Here is a 21725-nt window from a genome sequence, read left to right on the forward strand (position 1 = left end):
AGAATTTCCTATGTTCCTGACAGTAGAATCCTCTATTACAAATTATTCTATTAAATTTTGTCAAACCCCACCTAACATAAGCTTCATTCTTAGTGCCCAAGATCTGACTGCCCCTTCTATTTTCCTTAGAGGCTAACCTTTTCAGCAGTCCCCAAAATGTTGTATTTGTTTGAGAGAAGAATAGCCACTAGGAGAGATAGGAGACCTCTAAACTACCTTCTCACTTTCCTGAGTCAGTCAGTCACTCATCTATCTGACTGATCCTACTGTGTTATCACTTCTCTAAATCTACTGGCCATCTAAGTCTGCATGTCTTGTATGCCCTCAATAACATTAAGCCTACAAGGAAGCAGCTTACAACAGCACCTTGTATATGAAATAAACCATCTTTCCTTACCAAAGACCTAATATTAAGCATGCAAAAAACATAACTCTTAAATAAAATCAGCCACTTAGTTGAACAATCAATTTTTTTTTCAAATCACTGTTCAAGTGGTCCAGCAGACAGCTTTCAAACTTCTGATCAAAACAAAACTCACTCCAGAGCCATCTACGTGTAGGCCTCTCCAGAAGTCCCGTAAACATAACTGTTTTTAAAAAAAAACTCCTCCGCAATTTTTAAAAAATTCTAAGTGTATGATTCTACATGTTAACAGAATTCAGTTTGAAAAAAAACATGCACATTTGCATTTTTGATAATAAAAGAGCCAAAAAATGATTCAAAATAAAAGTCTTATACAGGTTGACAACCCTTTATCAGAAATCCAAAAAGCTCCAAAGTCCAAAGGCTGTTTTGTGAAGTGCTTTTCTCATTAACAAGGCTGTTTGGCACACAAACAGTTATCCCAAGTCAACACTCACTTGATGCGTGCCACTCAGATGCGACATGGGTGGGCGAGGCCCAGCACTGACAGGCCTCAATTCTGTCTCAAGGCCCATTTTACTCAGTGAGTCTGCTCCTCTGCTAAGATTTTTTAAAATTTCACCATCAAGCTATCAATTACTCGGAAATTTGAAAAATTCTGAATTCCGACAACCAGCTGGTCCCAAGCATTTCAGATAAAGGATTGTGCACCTATACTACTGAAATGTAACAACTATAAGAAATCTAGAAGCAAATATAGAAATAAGCCTGAATCTCAGGAGCAGTTGCATGATCCACACTATTCTCAGCCCACCATTTCTTCTACACACCAGAAACTATAGGTCTAAACTGCTCAACTTCCTTTCATAAGATAAGATCAAACCTTAGTCTCTGGAATAAATGTAACAAACCTTCCTTGAACAGCCTTCAGTTCAACTACATCCCTGCTCATTATTGTGGTTCTGTTCACCGAGATGGGAATTTGTGTTGCAGACGTTTCTTACCCTGTTTAGGTGACATCCTCAGTGCGTGGGAGCCTCCTGTGAAGCGCTTCCGTGATCTTTCCTCCGACATTTATAGTGGTTTGAATCTGCCGCTTCCGGTTGTCAGTTCCGGCTGTCCGTTGCAGTGGCCGGTATATTGGGTCCAGGTCGACATGTTTGTTGATTTGAACCTGTGGATGAGTGCCATGCCTCTAGGAATTCCCCGGCTGTTCTCTGTTTGGCTTGTCCTATGATTGTCATGACAAGCAACATGAGTTTGACTGGGACAACATTACTATCATAGGACAAGCCAAACAGAGAACAGCCAGGGAATTCCTAGAGGCATGGCACTCATCCACAGGTTCAAATCAACAAGCATATCGACCTGGACCCAATATACCGGCCACTGCAACGGACAGCCGGAACTGACAACCGGAAGCGGCAGATTCAAACCACTATAAATGTCGGAGGAAAGATCACGGAAGCGCTTCACAGGAGGCTCCCACGCACTGAGGATGTCACCTAAACAGGGTAAGAAACGTCTGCAACACAAATTCCCATCTCGGTGAACAGAACCACAATAATGAGCGCCTGAGCTACAACTCTTCGCACAAACTTTGAACATCCCTTCTCAAGTACAGAAACCAAAACTGTACGCAATACTCCAGGTGCAATCTCACTAATATTTTGGACAGTTACAGCAACACTTCCCCTCTTTCATTCTCTACTCTTTTAGTGATAAATGCAAAAATTCCATTTTGCCTTCCTAATTACTTTTAGTCAGAAAAGACATGCCGCAGATCAGGCAGAGTCAGAATGAATATAGATTAGATGAGAAATTACAATGGTCTAGAAATACAAATGGGAGTACTTTAAATATTCCAACAATAGCAGTGTCATTGAACAAACAAATAAACAGATGGAGCTTAATCAAAGACCGTGTAATATGGTGGGAGGCTTTAATCTTCATATTGTCTGACCCAATCAAATTAAGGTGGCCTAGAAAATGCACTTATGAAATATTCTTGCAACATTTCCTGTAACAATACATTATGGAAACAAAGAAAGATAAAGCTAATTCAGAACTAATATTATGTAATGCGAATGGGTTAATTTGTAATCGCACTGTAAAATGATCCATGAGAAGACGTCTTTTTCCCACAACGCAATTCAATATCATATTAAGTTTGAACGCAACATACTCAAGCCCAAACAAGAATCTTAAACCTAAACAAAGCAGGGTGGGATGGCAGATCACAGTGGCTAGCAATGCTGCCTCACAACATCAAGACCCGGGTTAGATTTGTGCCTTGCGTGACTGTCTGTGTGGAGTTTACACATTCTCCCCATGTCTGCTTGGGTTTCCTCCTTCAATCCAAAAGATATGCAGGTCAGGTGAATTGCCCAGTGTTAGGTGCATTAGTCAGGGGTAAATATAGGGTAAGGGAATGGGTCTGGGTGGGTTCCTCTTCAGAGGATTGGAGTTGTTTGGGCCTAAGGGCCTGTTTCCATACTATAAAGGAAGCTAAGCTAATCTAAAAGCTAGTTACATAGGTATATGGGGAAGGTCGCTAAAGTTGACGAGGTAAGTAAGTGAAAAAGATATGACAATGTATAAACACAGTGGAACTTTTTTCAAGAAACAGTAAAAGAAAAGAAGTGTTCAATAAAAATACATGCTAATAAAAAACTCAGCAAGAAAGAAATAATAATTGATTGATCTACAGCTTAACCAAAGTTAAGGATAGTAATGAAAAGACTTATAACGTTGCTAAAAATATGTCTAACTATGAGGATCGAGAGTCCTATAGAAACCAGCTAAGGTCCAACAAATAAATAGTGGATAGACAAGAAAAGAAATAAAGGGTATAACAGCAAGTTAGTCAGGAATATAAAAACAGACCCTAATAGCTTTTTATATACTTGTAAAAGCTGAGTTGTTCAAGTAAAAAAGGTCTGTCACTTAGGGGCAGAAACAGCAGAAAATCATGGGGTAAAAGAAAATGGCAAAAACATGGGCAAATATTGTATATGTCTGCCTTCACCAGAAAGTGTGTGTAACCCAAGGAGCTAATAGAAGAGGGACAGATACATAAAATAGTTAATATCAGTGAAAACAGAGAAAAATTTAAAGAATTAAACCCTAACCCAGGATATGACAGTCCACATATTAGGATTCTAAAAAAAGGTAGCTACAGAGATAGTCAACGTACTGGTTATTATTTTCCAAAATTGCCTAGATTCTATAACAGTCCCCATGAATTTGAAGTGTGTAGAGGTAACATTGCTATTCAATAAAGGAAGGGAGAGAACACAGGAAACTACAAGCCAATTAGTCAGACATCAGTCAGTCACAGGGTAAAGTCCAAAATATATTAAAGAAGTCAACAACTCACGAAGAAAATTTTGTCAGAATCATCAAATTTAACATGACTTTACAAACGGGAAATTACGTTTATGAAATTCATTCAGAGTTATTTCAAAGATGTAATTCGCAGGTTAGATTCATGGTATCCAGTCAGTACAGTTTAGGTAACACATCACGGGGATTTAAATAGGCTAAACGAATGAGGAAAATGGAATTATAATATGGAAAAATGTGAAATTATTCTCCTTGGTGGGAAGAACTGAAACGCAGGATATGTCTTAAACGAATAAAGTTTCGAAGTGTTAATATCTGAAGGTGACTTGGGTGTCCTTATTCATAGGAGAAAGTGAGGTCTGCAGATGCTGGAGATCAGAGCTGAAAATGTGTTGCTGGAAACGCGCAAGTCAGGCAGCATCCAAGGAACAGGAAATTCGATGTTTCGGGCATAAGCCCTTCTTCAGGAATGAGGAAAGTGTGTCCAACAGGCTAAGATAAAAGGTAGGGAGGAGGGACTTGGGGGAGGGGCGATGGAGATGCGATAGGTGGAAGGAGGTCAAGGTGAGGGTGATAGGCCGGAGTGGGGTGGGGGCGGAGAGGTCAGGAAGAAGATTGCAGGTTAGGAAGGTGCTGCTGAGTTCGAGGGATTCGACTGAGACAAGGCGAGGGGAGGGGAAATGAGGAAACTGGAGAAATCTGAGTTCATCCCTTGTGGTTGCAGGGTTCCCAGGCGGAAGATGAGGCGCTCTTCCTCCAACCGTCGTGTTGTTATGGTCTGGCGATGGAGGAGTCCAAGGACCTGCATGTCCTTGGTGGAGTGGGAGGGGGAGTTAAAGTGTTGAGCCACGGGGTGGTTGGGTTGGTTGGTCCGGGTGTCCCAGAGGTGTTCTCTGAAACGTTCCGTAAGTAGGCGGCCTGTCTCCCCAATATAGAGGAGGCCACATCGGGTGCAATGGATGCTATAGATGATGTCCTTATTCATAAATAACTGGAAGTACGCAGGTGCAGCAAATAAATTAAGAAAACAAATGATATATGGTCTTTATTACAAAAGAAATACTGGAGTTAAAAAGTCTTGTTGCAATTGCATGTACCATGGTACAGAGACACCATGAGAGGTGATTTGATTGAAGCATACAAATTTCCCACTGAGCTCAACAGGGTTAATGCAGGAAGGATAATCCATGTGATGGCATCAAGGAGTGTACAGAGGACAGGCTCAAAATAGGAGGTATACTATTTAGCATTAAGAGGAGGAAGTTTTTTTTAAATTCAGACGATGGTGAATGTTCGCAATTCTCTACTGCATCAGACTATGGAGACTCAGTCATTGGGTATATTCAAGACAGATTTATATATTTCCATTTATTAAAGATATTGAGGGATATGGAAATAGTGCAAAAACGTAAGTGTGAGGTATATTGGCCATGATGTGGCTCAAGGAACCAAAAGACTACAACTCCTATGTGTTACATTTCTATTTTGGGATTTCAAAAACGCATTTGATAAGGGGTCTCACCAAACAAGGGGTCGTGGGCTTAAGGGCAACAAATTTCCATGGAGAGAGGATTTGTTAATTGCTAGCAAGTAGGAATAAACAGGGCATTTTCAATTTGGAAGACTGTGATTAGTGAGTCTTCAGATGTTTACAGTCTACCTGAAATACCTAAACCAAAAGGACAGAGGATAACATATCTAAATTTGCTGACATTGCAAAACTGCATGAGAATATAAGGTGTGCAGACAAATGGAGACTGCAGGGACAGAGACAGACAGATAGGTTAAGTGAGTAAGCAACGACTAAGCATAATGTGGAGAAGTAACAGATTATTCACTTCGGTAGTAAAAATAAAAAAGCAAAACATTTTTTTGAGAACGATGAATGTTGCTGTTTAGAGATCTTGGATGTATTCTTACAAGAAGCATAGAATATTAGCGTGTAGATGCAGCAGGAAAGCAAATGGCATATTCACCTTTTAATGCCAAATGACTGAATTGAGAAGTCCTGCTAAAATTGAACAGGAGTTTGATCAACTATTGTGTGCAGCTTTGATCTCCCTATCTAAGAAGTGTAGGTAGCTCCTAGGCTGAGGGTGCTGTCCCAGATCAAGTTGCAAAATAAATCCAACATGTGCTGTCTGGAAATTGGAAGAGTAAGAGTTGATTCCATTGAAACACAATAGATTCTGAAAGGGCTGACCAGGTGACTGTAAGAGGCAGATTATTTAAGACTGTGAAGAGAAATTTATTTGTTCAAAAATTTGTGATTCTTTGAAATCTCTACCTCAGAGGTTTGTACATACTTCATTGTTGAATATAACAACCAGACAGACTGACTTTTGTTTCATGGAATCAAGAAATCTGGAAGCAAACAAAGTGCAGCTGAGACTAAAGGTAAATCATGATTGTAATGAACAGAGGAGCAGGTTCAAGCAGGTTGCTGGTCTACCACTTTTTTTTAAAAACGTTCTGTGTCTCTGTATGTCACACAGAGTTTAGAAGGATGAGAGGAAATATAATTGAGACATACAAAATCTTAAAAAGTGAGTTGATAAAAGTAGACACAAAGGGGATGCTTCCTCTATGGGACAATTTAGAATGATAAATCATAGTTTTAGGCCAAGGATGGCAGTCTTGAAACAGAGAGGAGGAGAAATTACTTCTCTCAAAAGGGGAATTCAGTAAAATAGTAGAATTCCCTACCCCAAAGTGCAGGGAACATCAGGATACTGAATAAATTTGAGGTGACAGACAGACAGATGTACAATTAGCAATGAGTTAGAGTTGCAGGAAGCAGGCAGGAAAGTGGAGTTCAAGTCAAGGGGAGATCAGCGGAGAAGGCTCAAGGGGCTATATTGTCTACTCCTTTTACTTGTTCTTAACAGAAAACAGAAATGCTATTACAAGGTCATTCTATAAATAGAAAGTAAACATACCTTTGCGTCCAAGAGTTGATGTAATTAAATATCTTGAGCGCATGTTCCTTTTTGAGCTGCAACCCTTCATTATTTTCTGTTTCAGATACTGCAAGGAGAGGACAACAAAAGATTCATCAGTTTTATCTAGGCCAGAAGATCGGACCCACTTTTTCCTCTATCTCGCTTTCCTTCTCCCTGTTACATGCATCCCATTACCCCTTAAAACACATCAATTCTTCCTACTTCAATCACTTCTTATGGCAACAAATTACACATGCAACATCATTTTTCCATGAAGGAATATTCAATTATTGCATTAACTCTTATTATCTATTAACTGTCCACATCCAGCAAGGGGCAAGGACCAGAAATGAAAGTTTTCAAATCGGAAAATGCTCCTTTTACTACGCTGAAATGCAAATTTGCCAAAGTAGTCCACAAACAAATGTGTAAAGGTAGATCAGTGCACCATCAGCTGAAGGCATTCAAGAAAGAGATGATGAGGGCTTAGTCAACAAACAAACAAATTCAGAGCCCTCTCGATGTCAAGTGGCTTAAAGAGGAGGATAGAAGAAAAAGAAAAAGAAAAAGAAAAAGCAGATCTTGATCCCAAAGAAGGAATGCTGCAGAAAACCTAAGACAGAAAACAAAGAACTGCAGGCCAATTAGTTTGATATCAGTCGTCATGATGTCAGATGACAAAACATGGAAGAATCAATACTGCATAAAGCCTAAAGAAATAGAAAAAGAGTGTCATGGAATTTTTTTTTAAAAAAAGGAAAACGTAAAGAAAAGAGGGAATAAAACAGTACTGACAAATAAAACCAAGGAAAGCCTAAAGGTTTACTATTATAAAAAAGAGTGAGAGGATAACTCAGGAAAGATTAAGAGCCCATTAGTGACCATGAGGGTCATTTGCGTGTGGATGTAGAGGGTACAGGACTTATGGTCTTTAATGAGTACTTTGTGCCTGTTTTCACATGGGAGGCACAATAAATACATTACACTAGAGGAGAACAAGTGCAAAATATCACATGAAATTAATGTTATGAGAAAGGAAGTATCAACAGGTTTCGCATATTTGAAAATAGTACATCCCCAGAACCAAATGAAACAGCCTAGGATGCTAAAGGATGAAAGACAAAAAAAAACAGGATTATTTTCCAATCTTCCCAAGTTATGGGCATGGTATCAAAAGTTACTGAACGTAGTCCAATTGGTTAAAGAAAGGGAGAAAGAGATATAGTCATTTCTTCTGTAGCACGACAGTCACATTCCTGCACAACCCTGTGCTATACAAGAATTGTACAAACACATGTTTTTAAAAGTCCACACTTTTGAAACAGCATCCCCTATTCATCAATCACATTAAAGCAAATTTGCATAGACAAAACAGACACTCCAGCAGAAAAACCTGCAGATAATAAATATGAGACAAATATCAGCAAAGGGAACATTATTGAAAAGAAAGTCTGAGGGACAAAATAAATATCCATTTAAAAATAGAAGATTAATCAAAAACAGCATGAATGTATTAAAGCCTTAATACTTGTATCATAAAATAGCATTAGTTACAATTCACCAACAATAATGCTGGAGTTTGGAAACTATTTTTTGTCGTACAAGGAACAAAATAGACGATTCAAAAGAAGTGTTACAATATTGCAGTGGTTAAACAGTCTTAATCAGTGATTTAGTTTTCACAGGTAGCTTCCACTTTAAAATGAATAAAAAAAGAATTACATAGATAAAAATTGCCACAATTAAAGACAGAAAGGACACCTATACGTTACCAGAAATAAATTTTGAAAAGAACACATTTTCAGGTAAGAAGTCATTTGTGAGAGTGTTTCTTTGCTTCCTAATAGAAATTACACAGTAGGATGAAGTAGCTGAAAATGTGTTGCTGGTTAAAGCACAGCAGGTTAGGCAGCATCCAAGGAACAGGAAATTCGACGTTTCGGGCCAGAGCCCTTCATCAGGAATGAGGAGAGGGTGCCAGGCAGGCTAAGATAAAAGGTAGGGAGGAGGGACTTGGGGGAGGGGCGATGGAGATGTGATAGGTGGAAGGAGGTCAAGGTGAGGGTGATAGGCCGGAGTGGGGTGGGGGCGGAGAGGTCAGGAAGAGGATTGCAGGTTAGGAGGGCGGTGCGGAGTTCAAGGGAATCGACTGAGACAAGGTGGGGGGGAGGGGAAATGAGGAAACTGGAGAAATCCGAGTTCATCCCTTGTCGCCCGAGATAGAAATGGAAAGGTCTAGGAAGGGGAGGGAGGAGTCTGAGACAGTCCAGGTGAATTTGAGGTCGGGATGGAAGGTGTTGGTAAAGTTGATGAACTCCCACCCTGCCCCCTGTAAAACCTGCACTACACCTCCTCTCACCCTGCCCCCTGTAACATCAGCTTTACCAAAACCTTCCATCCCGACCTCAAATTCACCTGGACTGTCTCAGACTCCTCCCTCCCCTTCCTAGACCTTTCCATTTCTATCTCGGGCGACCGACTCAGCACAGATATCTACTATAAACCGACTGACTCCCACAGCTACCTGGACTACACCTCCTCCCACCCTGCCCCCTGTAAAAACGCCATCCCATATTCCCAATTCCTTCGTCTCCGCCGCATCTGCTCCCAGGAAGACCAGTTCCAATACCGTACAGCCCAGATGGCCTCCTTCTTCAAGGACCGCAGATTCCCCCCAGACGTGATCGACGATGCCCTCCACCGCATCTCCTCCACTTCCCGCTCCTCCGCCCTTGAGCCCGGCCCCTCCAACCGCCACCAAGACAGAACCCCACTGGTTCTCACCTACCACCCCACCAACCTCCGTATACAGCGCATCATCCGCCGTCATTTCCGCCAACTCCAAACGGACCCCACCACCAGGGATATATTTCCCTCCCCTCCCCTATCAGCATTCCGCAAAGACCACTCCCTTCGTGACTCCCTCGTCAGGTCCACACCCCCCACCAACCCAACCTCCACTCCCGGCACCTTACCCTGCAACCGCAGGAAATGCAAAACTTGTGCCCACACCTCCTCCCTCACTTCTCTCCAAGGCCCCAAGGGATCCTTCCATATCCGCCACAAATTCACCTGCACCTCCACTCACATCATCTATTGCATCCGCTGCACCCGATGTGGCCTCCTCTATATTGGGGAGACAGGCCGCCTACTTGCAGAACACTTCAGGGAACACCTCTGGGACGCCCGAACCAACCAACCCAACCACCCCGTGGCTCAACACTTTAACTCTCCCTCCCACTCCACCGAAGACATGCAGGTCCTTGGACTCCTCCATCGCCAGAACATAACAACACGACGGTTGGAGGAAGATCGCCTCATCTTCCGCCTGGGAACCCTCCAACCACAAGGGATGAACTCGGATTTCTCCAGTTTCCTCATTTCCCCTCCCCCCACCTTGTCTCAGTCGATTCCCTTGAACTCAGCACCGCCCTCCTAACCTGCAATTCTCTTCCTGACCTCTCCGCCCCCACCCCACTCCGGCCTATCACTCTCACCTTGACCTCCTTCCACCTATCACATCTCCATCGCCCCTCCCCCAAGTCCCTCCTCCCTACCTTTTATCTTAGCCTGCCTGGCACCCTCTCCTCATTCCTGATGAAGGGCTCTGGCCCGAAACGTCAAATTTCCTGTTCCTTGGATGCTGCCTAACTTGCTGTGCTTTAACCAGCAACACATTTTCAGCTCTGATCTCCAGCATCTGCAGACCTCCCTTTTTACAGTAGGATGAAGTACACAGGATCACCAAACTCCTCCCTGATATGGAAAGACTATTTTGCAATTAGAAATTTGGAAAATGTGGTCTGCATTCTCTGGAATTTGAAAGAATGAAAGACCAACTCATAAATTTACATTTTTTTTTAAAAGTGATAGGTGAAGTAGATGCAGAAAGGAGGTTTCCTGGTTGTGGGGTCAGAAACAAGGAAACAGACTCCGTCCTAAATTGCTTACTATTTATTCACTGAAAAATGAATTTTCTTTCAATTCAGAGAATAATGAAACTTCAGAATATTCTACCTTGGAAGAAAGCTCAGTTATTTACTAAGTTCAAGAGAGACTGGTAGATTTCTAGTTACTAAAGGCATGTAGGGATATGGGGTGGCACAGAAGTAAAGGCAGAGAAGTAGATAATCAGCCATCATCTCAGAGGTTTTTTTTTAAAATTCATTTTGTGGGATGTGGGTATTGCTGGCCAGCATCTATTGCCTGAACCCTGCCTTTGAGACAGTGATCATGAGCTGCCTTCTTGAACAGATGCAGTCTACTTGCTGTGGGTTGACCCATACTGCCATTTGGGAGGGAATTCCAGGTACAGTGAAGAAAGGAAGGTGAGGAAGGTCAGGAAGGTGAGTGGCTTGGACAAGGACTTGAAGGTAGTGGTTTTCTCATATCTGCTTTTGTTCTTCTAGATGGAAGTGTTCATGGTTTGGAAAGTGTTGTCTGAAGATTTTTGGTAAATTTCTGCAGTGCATCGTGTACAATACTACACACTGCTGCTACTGAGCATCGGTGATGGAGGGAATGGATGCTTGTGGGTGTAGTGCCAGTCAAGCAGGCTGTTTTGTCCTGGATAGTGTCAAACTTCTTGTGTTGCTGGGGTCCACTCATCCAGGCAAGCGGGGATATTCCATTACACTCCTGGCCTAACCTTATGTTGCCTAAATCGTGAGGATTTAAGAGAAAGCTATGGCAATAGTTACAATGATTTTAATACAAATATAGATTGGTCCAATCAGACTGAAACTACTTTTGACAATGATTAGTTCTTAGTGTGTATTTGGGATAATTTCTTGGAGCAACACATTCTAGAGACAACCTGAGAGCAAGATTAATGATTTCTTAACAATAGGTCCCCTTGGTAGCAGTGATCACCTTGTAATTGAGTTTCATGGGGAAAGGAGTCGGTCTCAGACTAGTGCATTTTTAAAAACTTAAATAAGGAAATTAATGAGAGAATATTAAAGCAGAGCAAACTCAGAAATAAGGTTAAGGGATAGGTCAACGACAAAGATAGATTCAAAAAGGTATGGACACTCCATCCATGATTAACTAAGGAAGTGAAGATAGGATCAATTGAAAAAAAAATCATTCCAAAATCATGGAATGGCAAGTCAAAAGATTGAGCAGAACTTAAATGACAAAGAATGCTAAACAGGTTAATAAAAGAGAGACAAATCAAACAATGAGCAAAAACTACTTAGATTTATTAGAACAGATATTGCAGACACACAATTCTTTGTCCAAAATTCTGAAATCCGAAAATGTCTGAAATCCAAAGATTTCTTGGTGAAGTGTACAGCATCAGTCATGCTTGCATAACAAGGTTTGTTTGGTGAAATCCACACCACTCAACCCACGTGACGGCATGACCCAGCACTGGCAGGCATCAATTGAATATTTTTTCACTTCCTTTAATTACACCGTGAAATTGCCAAAAAAGAGCTGCAGATACACCTATGCATAACAATAATAAAAAGAAAAGGAAGCATCTGACATTATCGATAACACAAAGTGAAATTATTGTGGAAGCTTGATCGTGATGTGTCTGTATGGCATCTTACTGAAGAATATGGTGTCGGAACTTTCACTGTATATGGTTTAAAGAAACAAAGACAAAGACAAATTACTGACGTTTTATGGTAACAATGGTGACCATCAACTAATGAAAATTAGGAAAAATACTGCATAGGGCAAAAATGAAGATCTTAACCATGCGTTGAAGAAGTGCATTTGACAACGAAGAAGTGAACGTATGCAACTGCCTGGTTTCTTGGTCATGAAACAAGCTAGAATACATCATAAAGAACTAAACATTGACAGCAAGTGTCAATATTCAGAAGGTTGGCTGCAGAAATTTAAGAAGTGTAATGGTATAAAATATCTGAAAATCTGTGGTGAAAAGGCTTCTACTGACCATGAAGCAGCTGAAAATTATATTGACGAATTTGCCAAGATAATACCGGACGGAAGCCTTAATCCTGGACAAATTTACAATGCTGATGAAACAGTTCTCTACTGGCGCTACATCCCTAGAAAAACATTAACAACGGCTGATGAGAAAGCACCAACAGGTTTTAAGGATACGAAAGACAGGTTAACTATTCTTGGGTGTGCCAATGCTGATTGGTAAAAGCAAACATCCAAGACGTCTAAAAGGTATACACAATTTATCTGTGCATTATTAAGCAAACAAGGGAAATCTTTTGACTGGTTCAGTAACCACTTCGTACCAGCGGCACAAGCTCATTGTAGGCAAGCTGGAATGGAAGAAAACTGTAAAATTTTATTGTTCCTGGACAACTGCTCCGCACATCCCCCTGCCAAACTTCCTGTGAAATGTAATGACTCCGGCATTTACTTGCCCCCTAATTTGACATCTGTATTACAGCCTTGTGACCAAGGAATTTTACGCTTGATGAAGAGCAAGTATAAAGACTATTTTTAAAAATTGTGTGCTTGCTGCAGTCAACAGAGGGGTAGGAATCCAAGCCTTCCTGAAAGACTTTAGTGTTAAGGCATTTACGTAATTGCTAATGCTTGGAAGGATGTTGATGAATCAGCATTAACAAACGCTTGGCACAAACTGTGGCCTACAATGATGTTTGTTGTAAATGAACCTACAGATGAAGACTTGAAGGATTTTGTGTTACTGATGAGAAAACAATGATAGCAAACCTTACAACTTACACACAAAGTTTATCGGACAAAAGTGTAAATAAATTACAGGAAGCGGACATCGAAGAAATGCTGAACATTAAAAATGATGCAACTATTGTGCATTCCTTTAGTGATGGGAAAATTGGTGAAATGCTGTTAAATACAGATAAGCATGAGGATAGTAGTGTTGATGATGATGATGACTTTGTGAGCACAGCTGAAAGAATCCCCAAAGACGATATGGTGAAAATGTGTGATCAGTTAATCGCTGGCCATGAATAATGTTCATTTATCGGTGAGAAAGAAATTATGGCAATTTACTCAATAAAAGAGAGTTTGCATAGACAGAAATCTATGTTAATGAGACAGAGGACATTTGAAGTCTTTAAAAACGCCGTCTGCCATAGTGGTGAAGCAGTATACGTTTAAGATTTACAGAACTTTTTTTCTGGAAATAAAACGTCAAATATTTATGATCTGTGTATTTCATTTATAAGTATATTAGTCCACAAGTGGCACGGTGGCTCAGTGGTTAGCACTGCTGCCTCACAGCGCTAGAGACCTGGGTTCAATTCCTGCCTCAGGCGACTGTCTGTGTGGAGTTTGCACATTCTCCCAGTGTCTGCATGGGTTTCCTCCGGGTGCTCTGGTTTCCTCCCAGTGTGCAGGTCAGGTGAACTGGCCATGCTAAATTGCCTGTAATGTTAGGCGAAGGGGTAAATGGAGAATGGGTCTGGGTGGCGGGTCAGTGTGGACTTGTTGGGCCGAAGGGCCTGTTTCCACACTGTAACTAATTTAATTTAAAAAATGTAATCGTATTTCTAGTCTTTATTTATCCCACTTCATGAAAGTATTCATGTTTTTGCTGCAGTAATGGTGTTTGATTACAAGCTGCTGCCCTGGACCTTGAGGAGGAGCTACATTTGTTCCAAAATCCAAAAATTCCAAATTCTGATAACCAGCTGGACCCGACAATTTCGGATAAACAATTGTGTACCTGTAATACTTTCCAAAGCTATTTGAAAAAGAAAAAAAAGTGCAAGTGAATGTTGATCTTCTCAAGAAAAAGAGTTTGTGAAATTAACAATGGAATATAAGGAAATGGCAGATGAATTGGGAGATATTTTGCATCTGTCTTCGCTGTAAAAGGACATGCAACAGGAAGGATAGAAAGGGAGACAAGAGGGGAGGGGGAGTGGCATTTTTGATAAGGGATAGTGTTACAAGCTGTATTTAGGGAGGATATTCCCTGAAATACATCCAGGAAAGTTACTTGGGTGGAATTGTGAAATAAGAAAGGGATGATTACCTTATTGGGATTGTATTATAGACCTCCTAATAGTCAGCTAGAAACAATTTTGGAAAGAGATTTCAGTTAACTCTTAGAATACTATGGTGCATATGGGAAGGGATTTTATCTTTTCAAATAAAGACTGGGACTGCCTTGGTGTTAAGGCTTCAGATGGAGAGGAATTTGTTAAGTGTGTAAAGTTTTCTGATTCAGTACGTGGATGCACCTTCTAGAGAAGGTGTAGAACTTGACCTACTCTTGAGAAATAAGGAGGGGCAGGTGACAGAGGTGCCAGTGGGGGACCACTTTGGGGCCAGCAACCATAATTCTATTAGTTTTTTTAAAAAGTGATGAAAAAGGATAGACCAGATCTAAAAGCTGAAGTTCTAAATTGGAGGAAGACTAATTTTGACAGGGTATTAGGCAAGAACTTTCAAAAGCTGATTGGGAGCAGATGTTCATAGACAAAGGGATGGCTGGAAAATGGGAAGCCTTCAGAAATGAGATGACGAGTGTTCAGAGACAGTATATTCCTCTCAGCGTGAAAGGAAACGCTAGGAGGTGTAGGGAATGCTGGATGACTAGAGAAATTAAGGGATTAATTAAGAAACAGAAGGAAGCATATGTCAGGTATAGACAGGATAGATCGAATGAATCCTTAGAAGAGTATAAAGCCAGGGGGAGTATGCTTAAGAGGGAAATCAGGAGGGCAAATAGGGGACATGAGATAGCTTGGCAAATAAAGTTAAGGAGAATCCAAAGGGTCTTTACAAATACATTAAAGGACAAAAGGGTAACTAGGGAGAGAATAGAGCCCCATAAAGATCAGCAAGACAGCCTTTGTGTGGAGTCACAAGAGATAGAGGAGATACTAAATGGGCATTTTTGCATCAGTATTTACTGTGGAAAAAGACATGGAAGATATAGAACATAGGGAAATAGATGGTGACATCTTGAAAAAATGTCTAGATTACAGAGGAGGAAGTGCTGGATGTCTTGAAACTGGTAAAGGTGGATAAATCCCCAGACCGGATCAGGTGTGCCCTAGAACTCTGCGGGAAGCTAGAGGAGTGATTGCTGGGCCTCTTGCAGAGATATTCATTTGTATTATTGATAGTCACAGGTGAGGTGATAAAAGACTGGAAGTTGACCAACATGGTTCAGAAAAGGTGGTAAGGACAAGCCAGGGAATAAAAGTTTGGGAGAAGATTTGTAGCTCGGGTGCTCGTGGTGGTGGTTTTGTTCGCCGAGATGGGGGAACTTGTGTTGCAGACGTTTCGTCCCCTGTCTAGGTGACATCCTCAGTGCTTGGGAGCCTCCTGTGAAGCGCTTCTGTGATCTTTCCTCCGGCATTTATAGTGGTTTGAATCTGCTGCTTCCGGTTGTCAGTTCCAGCAGTCTGCTGCAATGGCCGGTATATTGGGTTCAGGTCGACATGCTTGTTGATTTGAACCTGTGGATGAGTGCCATGCCTCTAGGAATTCCCTGGCTGTTCTCTGTTTGGCATGTCCTATGATTGTCATAATGAGCAACATGAGTTTGGCTGGGACAACATTACTATCATAGGACAAGCCATAGGTCATCCTGGACAAAGCAGAGTACATCCAAAAAGCACAACTACTTGCAGATACCAACACCTATCAAAAGAGGGAGTTTGACCCCACCCCACAGCTCACCAACAGGATAAACAACACACTGAGGAACCTGCGAAAAAAAAGATAACCAGGTCTGACCTACAGAGAATGAAACCTGAAAGCAACAAAACCCCCAGATTCTATGGACTACCTAAAGTGCACAAACCAAACAACCCACTCAGACCCATAGTATCACCAACAGGGACATCATCACACACAAACGGGCTAAAGAACTATAGCAGAAACTGAAACACCTGATCAGCGGATCCAAACACTCTATACAGTCAACACAAGAATTCTTGGACATCAGAAACATATACATAAACAAGGAAGAAACTATGGTCTCATTCGATGTAACGGCACTGTTCACCTCGATCGACAAAACCCTAGCCAGAGAAACAATAACCAACCTGCTGGACATACAGAACAGACAACAAGACGAGGAACCTATCAACAAAGACTGCAGACTCAAACTACTGGACCTGTGCCTCGCAACACACTTCACATTCAACAACCAAATGTAGATATGTAGATGATACCTTTGTAATCATTAAAAACACAGAAATAGAGAACACACACTGGACCATCAATGCCACACTCACAGGAATCCGATTCACTAGAGAGGAAGAAAAGGACAACCAACTCCCATTCTTAGACATGATGGTACAGAGAACACTGAACGGAGAATTCACTGCAAAGGTATACAGGAAAGCCACGCATACAGATCAAGTCCTAAACTACAAAAGCAACCACCCCAACACACACAAAAGAAATTGCATCAAGACACTGTTCAATAGGGCCACAATACACTGCAGTACACCAGAACTGCAAAAAGAGGAAGAAGAACACCTATACAATGTATTCGCCAAAAACAGAGACCCCCACAATTTCATCAACAGATGCTTAAGGGAAAGACAACGGAATGAGGACATGCCACAACCCAAAGGACTAGCCACACTACCATATGTCAAAAACATTTCTGAACTGACAGCCAGACTACTGCGACCACTAGGACTCATAACAGCACACAAACCAACAGCCACTCTCAGACAACAACTCAGCAGGACGAAGGACCCGATACCCAGCATGAGCAAAACCAATGTAATGTACAAAATCCCATGCAAGGAATGCACAAAACACTACATAGGTCAAACAGGAAGACCGCTAACGGTCTGCATCCATGAACACCAACTAGTCACGAAACGACATGACTAGCTATCCTTAGAAGCCACACACTCTGATGACAAGCAACATGGAACAATACTACTATCATAGGACAAGCCAAACAGAGAACAGCCAGAGAATTCCTAGAGGCATGGCACTCATCCACAGATTCAATCAATAAGCGCGTCGACCTGGACCCAATATACCAGCCACTGCAGCGGACAGCTAGAACTGACAACTGGAAGCGGCAGGTACAAATCACTATAAATCCGGAGGAAAGATCACAGAAGCGTTTCACAGGAGACTCCCAAGCACTGAGGATGTCACCTAGACAGAGGACGAAACATCTGCAACACAAATTCCCAGCTCAGCGAACAGAACCATAACAACGAGGCAGGGAACTATAGACCAGTGAGCCGGACATCAGTGGTGGGCAAGTTGTTGGAGGGAATCCGGAGGGACAGGATGTACATGTATTTGGAAAGGCAGGAACGGATTAGGGACAATCAACATGGCTTTGTGTGTGGGAAATCATGTCTCACAAATTTGATTGAGTTTTTCGAAGAAACAATAGGGATTGATGAGTGCAGAGTGGTAGACATGCCCTATATGGACTTCAGTAAGGCATTCGATTCGGTTCCCCATGGGAGACTGGTTAGCAAGGTTTGATCTCATAGAATACAAAGAGAACTGACCATTTGGATATAGACTGGCACAAAGGTGGAAGACAAAGGGTGATGGTAGAGGGCTGTTTTTTAGACTGGAGGCCTGTGACCAGTGGAGTGTCATAAGAGTCGGTGCTAGATCCACCATTTTTATTCATTTATATAAATGATTTGGATGCGAGCATAAGAGGTACAGTTAGTAAGTTTGCATATGACACCAAAATTGGAGGTGTAGTGGACAGCAAAGGTTACCTCAGATTACAATGGGATCTTGATTAGATGAGCCATTGGGCTGAGAAATGGCAGAAGGAGTTTAATTTAAATAAATGTGAGGCACTACATTTTGGGAAAACAAATCTTAGCAGGACTTATACACTTAATGGTCAGGTCCTAGGGCGAGTTGCTGAACAAAGAGACCTTGGAGTGCAGGTTCATAGCTCTTGAAAGTGGAGTCGCAGGTAGATAGGATAGATTGGCATGGTTTTCTTTATTGGTCAGAGTATTGAGTGTAGGAAATGGGAGGTCATATTGTATAGCTCATACAGGACATTGGTTTGGCCACTTTTGGGAACCTTGCGTGCAATTCTGGTCTCCTTCCTATCGGAAAGATGCTGTGAAACTTGAAAGGGTTCAGAAAACATTTACAAGGATGTTGCCAGTGTTGGAGGATATGAGCTATGGGGGAGGTTGAATAGGCTGGAGCATCAGATGCTGAGGGGTGACCTTACGGAGGTTTATAAAATCATGAGCGGCATCGACTGGGTAAATAGACAAAGTCTTTTCCTTGGGGTAGTGTGGGTGGTGGGTAGTGTGGGTGGCTGTGGGGGCAGATAGCGTGGGTGGCAGGTAGTGTGGGTGGCAGAGGGGGCGGATAGTGTGGGTGGCGGGTTTGGGTTTAGGTTTAGGTTTAGGGCGAGGGGGGCAAGATATAAAAGAGACCTATGGGACAACTTTTTCATGCAGAGGGTGATGACTGTGTAGAATGGAGTGGCAGAGGAAACGTGGAGGCTATCACAAATGCAACATTTAAAAGGCATCTGGACGGGTATATGAATAAGAAGCGTTTAGAGGGATTGGACCGAGTGCTGGCAGGTGGGACTAGTCTGGGTCGGCATGGACAAGGTGGACCAAACAAACACAGTCTGTTTCCATGCTTGACATCTCTATGACTGAATTCTGACTGGTTTGCAATACTGAGATTCACAGAACTCCTTCAGTAAAGCTTCAGTTGTGAAAATGATGTCTTCCAATGGATTTTTCACACTCAAAACTTTGATGAAAAAGGTTTAAAAGAATTGGTAAAGACTTTTGCTTTTGTGGCAAGTTTTTTGTGACCAAGTTCAAACCAAAATAACCTTTTATAGCCTGAAGCATGTAACCTCTTTGAAAAAGTGTTGTACACTTAGTGTCTCCATTCAAGCAGCTTGCTCTTTACAAATGCAACATTGATATTAGCTGCAGCAAGTTTTGCTTTGAAAAGTATCTTTCCAAAAAGTTCAAGATAAATATCTACATACAGATAAAAATAAATAGATATGTACAAGTGAATGTAGGGTGAGCCTCGTATCCACAGGATTGTTTTCTGCTGCTTCAGTTACCTGCTGTTTACCACAGCCCAAACATGCTATGGGGAATGTTCCAGAACCAGGGACCAGGAGGCTACCAGGAAGGTACGTTTCCCAATGAAATGAATGGGTTCGCTCCTATCCACGGTTTTGGGCTTCCGCTGTAGGTCTTGCAACGTTTCCACGTGGGTACGGGGTATTGCTATATTATAAGTTAATATTTTGTGTGATACAGCTCAAACCAACATGCTTAGAGATCATAAAGCAACAGGAACAACCTTAATATCTTACTTTCCTGATTTGGAGGTGTCGGTGTTAGACTGGGGCAGACAAAGTTAAAACACACACCAGGGTTAATAGTCGTCCAACAGATTTATTGGAAAGTACAAGATTTCAGAGCACTGCTCCTTCGTCAGGTAGCTAGTGGTGCAGGATCATTGATCTTTTCCTATAAATTCTGTGTCCTATGATCCTGCCCCAATAGCTACCCGACGAATGAGCAGCGCTCTGAAAGCTTGTATGTCCAAATAAACCCACTGGACTATAACCTGAACATCAAGAATGATGAAGGGCTTATGTCCGAAAGGTCAATTCTCCTGCTCCTCGGATGCTGCCTGACCTACTATGCTTTTCCAGCACCACCGTAACCTGGGTGTTGTGAGATTTTTAACTTTATCTTATATTCATCAGTTTATTGACCTCCTTTCTCACCACAAGTCAGAAACAGAGGTCAAGGATATCACAGAGCAACTGTAGGGCATCCTTCTGGACGAGGGCGAATAGTCAGATGTTCTGGTCCACGTTGGTAGCAATGACTTAGGTAAGAAGGGTATGTGATTCTGCAATGAAAATTTTGGGAGCTAGTTCTCAAGCAGCATTTCAAACATACCTCGTGCAAGTGAGTACGGAAATAGGAGCATCAGAATAAAGCAATGCATGCTTGGAAAGATGATGCATGAGGGAGGACTTCAGATTCCTCGAACAGGCGCCAAGGAAGATTGCACCTGTTTAAGGTGGACACACTGCATCTAAAACATAGCTGAGACATTTTGCTAGTGTAGTCGGGTGGGCTTTAAAAAATTAAACTTGGTTCGTGAGGACCAAGAGAGACTAGCAGAAAAGAATATTGGGATCCACAAATTATTGGCTTACTTAAATATAAATAGAGAATAGCTAAGGTTCTTTAGGTGAAATAAGAGTAAGGGAGAAAGAAATATAGTTTAAATCAGAGTTACTATGCACATGTGTGAATGAACAGAATAAATAACATTGGAGAGTTATAGGTGCAAATTGTCATTTACAAGTATGATGTTGTGACAATAAGACACCTGGATCAAAAAATAGTAGGGACTGGGTGTTAAATATTCCTGGGGATAAGGTGTTCAGAAAAGATATAAAAGGAAAAGGAGCAGGGATAGCATTATTGGTTAGGGAGAGCATTGTCGTATAGGAGAAAAAGGATGTCTCAGAAAGTCTAAGGACAGATCAATGGCTAGAGCTAAGGATTAAAAAAAGGTAAATTTACATTGCTGGCCTATAGACTATAGCTAGAAAAGAGTGGAAAAGATGAAAAACAATTCTACAGGGAAACTTGATATCAAATGTCAATGAGAGACAGTAGGTTCAAAGGAAGACTTCAATTACTCAAATATAGACAGATACCAATAGTCTAGAGGGCAGGGGGAACTGTTCCTGAATTGTTTGCAGGAGAACTTCCTACAGCAGTACGTTTCCAGTCTAACAAGAAAGGATACACTGTTAGACCTGTTTCTTAGAAATGAGGTGGGGGAAGTGTATCAAGTGTCAATGGAGAAACATTGAAAAGAGAGTGTTCACTGCATTGTAATGGATGACAGATAATGGAGAGTGACATACAATAATCCAGAGTGGGTGGGGGGAAAAAAAAGTTAGTTGGCAGAGAGCAGACTTCAGTGGAAGAATAGAATGGGACAGGATTCACTGGAACAGGATGTTGGCAGGAGAAACAGTAACTGAACAATGAGTTACCTTCAAAAGAGGCGATGGTTCAGGAACAGTCAAAGTATATTGCCTCAACTAGAAAAAGTTGGACAAACAAATTCAGAAGTCCCCAGGTGAC

The 21725-nt window shown here is 41.6% G+C and overlaps 1 protein-coding gene across 5 annotated transcripts in view; it reads right to left on the reverse strand.

Moving 5' to 3' along the window:
* The window catches only part of usp34 (ubiquitin specific peptidase 34), a 472579-nt gene that overhangs the window by 409939 nt on the left and 40915 nt on the right, over nucleotides 1-21725 (reverse strand). For 4 of the 5 annotated variants that reach the window (XM_060831547.1, XM_060831550.1, XM_060831548.1 and 1 more), the window contains one exon: nucleotides 6649-6736. In XM_060831547.1, coding sequence (XP_060687530.1) covers nucleotides 6649-6736 — 88 coding nt within the window. Of the gene's footprint in view, nucleotides 1-6648; nucleotides 6737-21725 lie in introns of those variants that run through there. The other variant, XM_060831551.1, reaches the window with a different exon arrangement.

Source organism: Hemiscyllium ocellatum, chromosome 10, assembly GCF_020745735.1.
Source record: "Hemiscyllium ocellatum isolate sHemOce1 chromosome 10, sHemOce1.pat.X.cur, whole genome shotgun sequence".
In the NCBI taxonomy this organism is placed as follows: domain Eukaryota; kingdom Metazoa; phylum Chordata; class Chondrichthyes; order Orectolobiformes; family Hemiscylliidae; genus Hemiscyllium; species Hemiscyllium ocellatum.